The 6,961-nt window shown below is 47.0% G+C and overlaps 1 protein-coding gene, 1 long non-coding RNA gene and 2 other non-coding genes across 4 annotated transcripts in view; all 4 read right to left on the bottom strand.

Annotated features, from left to right (window-relative positions):
* Positions 1-272: 272 nt before the first annotated feature.
* On the bottom strand, positions 273-2,094 carry LOC104852315. The gene is made up of 5 exons (XR_777455.3): positions 1,977-2,094; positions 1,756-1,795; positions 1,487-1,531; positions 699-837; positions 273-503 (listed from the first exon to the last, which is right to left on the bottom strand). It is a non-coding gene; the product is annotated as an uncharacterized LOC104852315 (long non-coding RNA).
* LOC117287113 lies at positions 919-984 on the bottom strand. The gene has a single exon (XR_004518296.1). It is a non-coding gene; the product is annotated as a small nucleolar RNA SNORD52 (small nucleolar RNA).
* Positions 1,626-1,688, bottom strand: LOC117287114. The gene has a single exon (XR_004518297.1). It is a non-coding gene; the product is annotated as a small nucleolar RNA SNORD48 (small nucleolar RNA).
* A 1,680-nt stretch (positions 2,095-3,774) lies between the features above and the next one.
* Positions 3,775-6,961, bottom strand: part of LOC104852346 (heat shock 70 kDa protein 1B-like) — a 5,343-nt gene continuing 2,156 nt past the window's right edge. The window contains exon 2 of the mRNA XM_010609930.3: positions 3,775-3,810. Within this exon, the coding sequence (XP_010608232.1) occupies positions 3,775-3,810 (36 nt within the window). The remainder of the gene's footprint in view (positions 3,811-6,961) is intronic.

The raw sequence follows: 6,961 nt of genomic DNA, 5'->3' as shown, positions 1-6,961 counted from the left end.
GCCAGCTAACGTTGCTCGACCACAACTGAAAACTTCAAGTACTGTACTTGTTAGTAACACGCAGTACAGTATAACACTGCAGTAGACTAGATCTAGAAATCCCAAATGCTATGAACTTGTCTGATTTGAGTATTTTACATACAGCTGTAAAGTACACTTAAGTGCTCAATTATAACCACCAAACCTTCTACTTTCCTAATTGTTTTGTATCCTTTTCCCCCAAGACCAGATAATCCACACTAATTATATTTTAAAATACTTTATTTAGCTCAGTGGCTCTGCCGCCTGCCTCACAAAGTACAAGACTGAAATTCTTTCAGTAAACCAGGAACTTGCAGAACACAAATATAAGTGAACTCTACTTAATACAAAGTGTTTGAAAATTTCCAGCCAACTTTCTGCCCAGTGAGAGTTGACAGCTATTCGTGTAGGTTAATTCAGGAATGATGTAAGCTCCCAGGATCTGCCCAACGTGAGGTAGCAGACATCCTGTCAGCAAAATCCTGAAATTTCACAAAACAAACACATTAGAACCATGCAGGCAGGCAGCAGTAAAACATGAAGCTGGGTGGGTGGGATGGAGGGGAAGCTTAGGAGTGGCTCAGATGGTTTCAAAGATCCTCAGAGAAACTCAGAGACTCTAGTCCAACCAGGTCACCATCCCCACTCTTGAGGCTGGGAACCAAAGCAGCCCTCACCCTGGCAGGGGTCCCGTGGATCCCAACAGTTGCTCCCTAGAGGAAGGGGTGGATTCCAAGCCTTAGGTTTCCAGCCATCAGGTTAGTGCAGAATTTCTGGTAAGGGCTCTATCCCACCTGTGTTTCCAGAGTTCTCATGCTAGAAAAATGGAAACAGGATGTTAATGAGAACAAGCACTGTAAAGGCCTCCCAGAGAGCTAAGCATCCAGTTCCCTAGATGAGTCAGAACTTATTTTGACATCAGGACCAGTGTCAGAGACTCTAGTCTGTGAAATCATCATTCCCAACCTAGGGAGTTCTGGATTGAGGGAACACATTCTGGGAGGAGATTCAGCACATTCAAAGACCACAGCCCCAGCACATCAAGATCTTCAAATTAAAAAGATCTTCAAATTAAAGTCCAGAAAGAAATAGAGAAGTAAACAAAATAGCTCTACTCAGAGAGCCCTCATGTACTCATTTTACAATGGTGGATACATGGGGGGTTAACCAGGTTTAAATAAAAATATGCAGGATCAAGACAGGTGCGTTGATCCTCACCTACAATCCCAGAATTTGGGAGGCTGAGGCAGGAGGACTGCCTGGACTTCAAGGACAGCATGAACGCCAGATCATGTCTCAACATCCCCTTTCTCCCCCCAAATTAGGATGCACAAGACAAACATAAGACAAGAATGGAAAGTCATCAAGCTCAGTGTTTCTCAAAGTAAACATAACAGCTCCCCATGAAAGACTGCCTGGAAACAAAACAGGCGGAGCAGCAGAGCCTCTGAGGTCGGATACTAACCTTTATTTCAGAGTAACACACCAGCGGACGTCCTAAGACTCCTGACTGGGGAACCGAGACACAGAAACGGGAGCATTAGTAGGTGCTCCAGGCCACCAGCCTCCCCTACCCAAGCATCAGGTTCTGTGGCCCGCGGGGCGGTCAGCGCGCTGCGGTGCTGGCGTCAGCGAGACACTCAGAGTCACCAGGAGTCATCATCACCCCGTGCTGCCCCGCAGCGACCGCCAGGCGCTGCCAACTACGACGCAGCTCTGCCACAGCCCACTTACCACATCTCGCGCTGCGAGCCCGCCTGCAAGGACCGGGAACCTAGAAAAAGAACCTATCCGTTGGTAGAAGACAAAGAGGCTCCAACCGACCTCCCCCCACCCCAGCTGGGTCAGTTCCGAGGAGCGGCGTCACGGAGACATCAGAAACTCTAGTCTGTAATGGTGGTTCATCCTGCTCAGCCTCGGACCACAGCCTCCCTCCCAGCAGGAGCTCCAGGTACCTGCAAGCGGCTGCTGCACAAGAGCGGACTCGGCGCCATTCTCCAGCTCCGCAGCGAGTTCAGTCGCAGACCCCCGGAAAACAGGAAGGAAGCCACGGCTGCCACGTGAAGCCTCCAACACAAAAGAGCGGTACTGCCAGAGCTATTTATAGAGGCCCCTGGTTGGGGGGCCTGACGGGTGTGGTTGTCTTCGTATATGCCTGATTCTAAGCGGTACATTTTTTCCATCGTTCGTTCAAACAGGAATAAAATGAAGTAAAGGAGAGGTCTTGAAAATATGTTCCTGCGTCAAATAGCCAGAGATGTTTCTTGAACTTTGATAAACCAACAGAAATAACAAGCAAAAGCACAGGCAACGTGGTTGGCCAGACGCAAGAAAGTCCCCGGCTGGCACGACCCGAGCCGACTAGGCTGTGGGGGGGGGGCGCGTGCGCGTTTGTGTTAATTGGGGCGTTGTGCGCGTGCGCATGCCCTTCCCCCCCTTCGCGGCCAATTTGATATGTAATTTTTTAAACCGTCTGTGCTGTTCAGTGTTAAGCATATTTCCATTATTGTGCAGTGGCTCTCCGGAGATTTTTCTTCCCAAACTTAAACACTATACCATTAAACTACTTCCCTCTCTCCCTTCTGCCTGGTCTTCGTTTTTCTTATTACCGCTCCCCACCGAACCCGCATCCTGTACTGGGGATTGAGCTCTGGAAGCGCTGAGCTACCTTCTCAGCCTTCTGGGTTTTTTGTTTTGTTTTGCTTTGCTTTGCCACAGGTCACAGGTCTTGCTAAATTGCCCAGGCTGAACTAAAACCTGTCACCCTCCTGCCTTAGTCTCCCAAGTAGCTGGGACTATAGGTGTGCACCACTATGCCCATCTTCATAGCCTTTTTTCCCCTTTTTGTATTTTGTACTGGAAATTGAACCCCGGGCCTTTGTACTGACCTACCTCTCCATCCCTCCACCACTCTCCCCCTTTTTATTTAGGGGATCAAACTCAGGGCCTTGCACTGTCCAGCCAAGCATTGGCACCAAGGACCTAAATATCTCCCCAGCCCTTTTTTTTTCTTTTTTTTTTTGAGACAGGGTCTCACTATGTAGTTGAGACTGACCTGGGACTCACTATGTAGCCAAGGCTGGTCTCGAACTCACAGCAATCCTGATAGGGGAAACTTTTATAAATAGCAAAAACCTATAAAGTGTTACAATGTAAAATGGCTTCTGCTGTCTCACAGCAGTTTGCTTTGTTTAGCTTAGCTTATAACGAACAGGCACCTAAGGCACTAATTGCTGACTGAGGCATTTGGCCTGACCCTGAGATAACAGGGTCAGCAAGGTCTTGAGTTCCCAGAGACTGGAGCCACCTGATCGTAAAACTGTCTAAATGAAAGAACCCATTGCTAACATTTGCTCCCCTGACCCTAAACACACCCTTCCTATGGACTAGAATAACTAGGTGAATCTTAAAGTTACATCTGAGTTAAAAGATTAACTATTCTGTGACGGTGATTTGAACTGTGAGAATGAAATGTAACCACCCAAATGAAGTCAAGGCTGTAAAACCCTATGAAAGGAGGAGTTGTAAGCTAGTCGATCCAGGCACAGCTTATGTGCAATCGACCCTTATCGATAAGTAAATTTATTTTACTTCCATTCTGCTGCCTGTCACTTACTGCTTTCTTCCGTAACAATCTTCCTGCCTCAGCCTCCCAAGTGCTGGGATTACAGGTATGGGCCACCACACCCAGCCCCCAGACTTTTAAATTTTTTGAGACAGGGTCTTGTTAAACTGCTAAATTGAAACTGGTGGCTAAGGCTTCTCGTCCTTCTTATACCAGTGTGAGGCCTGGGAGTTAGCAAAAGGTGGTGGACATGTTGAGGGCACTCTGAATAACTTTATGTCCCAGTGGGGTCGGTTTGTGTGCTGTCCCAGGGGAATTATAAGCCTCCGGAGTCAGTGCGTGTGCATGAACCACCGCTGCGCCCTGCTCTCCCTCAGTGTTCTCTCAGGATCTTTCCTTAGGCGTTTGCTCTGGGTCCTTACTCCACCAACTCCTCCATCACTCCAGACTCTACCTTGCTGGGCCCTTCTGTGCCTTTTTATAGATGTTTGGTGGTGTGTATGGTTCTTTTTCTTTTGTGAGACGGCCATATATCACAGGATAATTTGGGGACTCCAAACCATACAAAATTAGTCTCCCCTTTGAATATATAGACTGTATGCATAATAAAATTTGCAAGACCATTGTGTGAAGACACAGTTTCTTCCTTTATTCTCCTGCAATTACTCCATCTGCTTTCCCTTACCCAAAAGCTTCTGCCTTCTGTAAAGATCTCTCCCAAGAACCACTTAAGAATTCAGATTCTCCCATACTCCCATTAACGTTCCGTCTGGGCAAATGCTGCAAAGTGACTTTTAAATTCCAAACTGTGTATGCACTGGCTGTGTGCGTGTGTGTGTGCGCCGTGGATAGAATTCAGGGCATGTTTAGCAGGCAGGTGCTGTGCTGCTGAGCTAAATAACCAGCCCTTGTGCTAGCTCCTCATATTCTTAATATGGCTTGCTAATACGCCGCTTCCCTGGTGGGGAATTCATGAATGTGATTAATTAGCTCAGCTTCAGGAGTTAGGGTTTAGTCCACTGGAGTACTGAGATTTCTTTAACCTCTATCATTGTTGGTACAGACACTTACTCAAGCCAGTAGGGTCTGTGGATTCGAGCTCACGGCGGAAAACCCCGGACCAACAGCTGCTGGTCCAAGAAGCATGGACTCGTAGCTGTCCTCCCATGCCCGTCTCCGCAAAATTAGAAGTAGCCTCTGTCTTCCAGCGGTTTCCTCAGTTTTGCCTGCACATTAGAGACCCTGGGCAGCTGGGAATGCATACACTACCTTGGGCCTCGTCATCCTGAACTGCCCTGAGAAAGGCCCAGGCATCTGTACAAACTTTAGCTGCTTCTTGTGCTGGGATCGAACCCAGGATCTCATGGATTGGAGGCAAGCACTCTGCCTGTGTACCCCGTTCCTAGGTGGTTTTCTACTATGATGAAACATGGCTCTAATGGCTTTAAATTATTTGTTCCTTCTATTTCCTGTCACTTAAGAGAGGAACACCAATTACATTACTGGAGCAATGAAAATGCATTTCCAAAATGCTGTGGTCTGAGGCTCAAAGAGCATTATAGTTTTTGTTTTTTTGTACCAGGAATCAAACTCAGCACCTCTAGCTTGTCAGCCAAGCACTATCATCTCTTGAGTGAAACAGGCCTCTGAGAATCAGCACAGAAACCAAAGAAACTCTTTATTTTATGTTCCTTCTCCATTACAAGCGTTCTATCCAGGAGGGCATCCTGTGCTCCATCCATTCCTCACATTACCTTCTCCCAGAGGGTAAGGATTGAGTGAAAGGCCTAACTCTGAACCCTGATGGAGGAGTAGGTATCCCAGGCTGTTCGGATAGGGAGGAGGATGGGAAGCTGTCACACCAGGCGTGTGAAGGACACAACTACTACAGCAGAAAGAGCCCCACGAGAAGACCGGGTGGGAGGAAAGCCCGTTGCCTTTCTCTTCTCAGCTCTGAAACCTGCAGCTTTTTTCACCATTTTCCTCAATTAAATTTGCTATTGGTTAAGGCTGATTGATGAATGTGGGGTAAACCATCATTTAGAAACACGAAGGAAGCTGGGTCTGGTGGTGCAGGCCAATAATCCCAGCACTCTAGGAAGCTGAGACAAGAGGATTGCAAGTAAAGGAGCCCAGCTTGGGCCACTAAATGATCTGGTCTCACAAAAAATAGACTGTGATGTAGTTCAGTATGAGGGCCCAGGTTCAATCCACAGGGTAAAAACAAAAGAAAACAACAAAAGCAGGAACCAGCCAATGCAGACAGTTCAGACAGTGAGAAAACATTTTGGCCCCCAGAATCTGCTTTGCGGTCTGATTGCCTGAATTCAACATAACCGCTGAAGCGCCACATGCTAAACTGGGAAAAAGTTTTAGAATACCTAACATAGAAGGGGGTGATGCCCAAAGTAGCGGTGAGAAAAAGAACCTGGAGCCCAGCGCTTCTTTCCTGCTACAACACCAAACTTTCTTAACTCCATTTCTCCAGACTTCCTTTTAAGTAACTATGGAGAAACAACTTAAAAAACTGGGAATTGAATCCAGGGCCTAATGCATGGTAGACAGATGTTTTACTACTGAGCTATATTCCAAACCCTTCAAACTTTAGTTAGACAAATGCCTTATTTCAGAGTAAGTAACCAAAGCTGAGAGGGTGAATAATTTCTATGCAAATTCGGATTTGCACAGTCAATGTGAAGCTTCACCTAACAGCTGGGGCCCACACCAAACCCCAGAGAACCCATGAAACTCAGCTCTGGGAGTGAGCAGAACATAACATACCCTTTCGGTCGACTTGCAACTTACTTCCCAGTAACTCTCCCCAACTATCTGAACCCCTTCTTCTCCATACCCCCCTGCATTACTACCTGCTTCTCCCTGAAACACACTACGTTCCCATCAAAATGGGAACTGGAATTATTTTAACATTTTACTTACAAATCACATTTCACTCCTAACAAAATGACCTAGAACCAACATTCTAGAATATATTAACTTTCTCTTCAAGTACTGCCTTTTCCAGTCTTCTAAGAAGTATGGAATTCACATATACCAAAAACACATTTTCCATCCCGAAGACAGACAAACACATCTGTAACATTTTATTTGTTTTTTGAACTAACAAAAATATTGCCTTTGTCCGGGTGCAAAGCAAAAACCTGTACACAAGGTGGCAGTATCGATCAGTTTCAGGGGAGGAAAACACCCTCACAGGACCAACTTGCCCTCCCCTAAACTACGAGACTCCTAACCACAACACCGCCTCTTCACCCCAGGCCATCCCCTCACCCCAGGACAGACGCCCCCAGTCCCACCACACACTAAGCAATGGCGGGGCGGGTCCCGGAGAGGAGGGGACCCCAGGAAAGGACGGGA

This window comes from Fukomys damarensis, unplaced genomic scaffold, assembly GCF_012274545.1.
Source record: "Fukomys damarensis isolate Sample0158 unplaced genomic scaffold, DMR_v1.0_HiC HiC_scaffold_20, whole genome shotgun sequence".
Classification (NCBI taxonomy): domain Eukaryota; kingdom Metazoa; phylum Chordata; class Mammalia; order Rodentia; family Bathyergidae; genus Fukomys; species Fukomys damarensis.
This window is presented reverse-complemented; position numbering and strand designations above follow the sequence as displayed.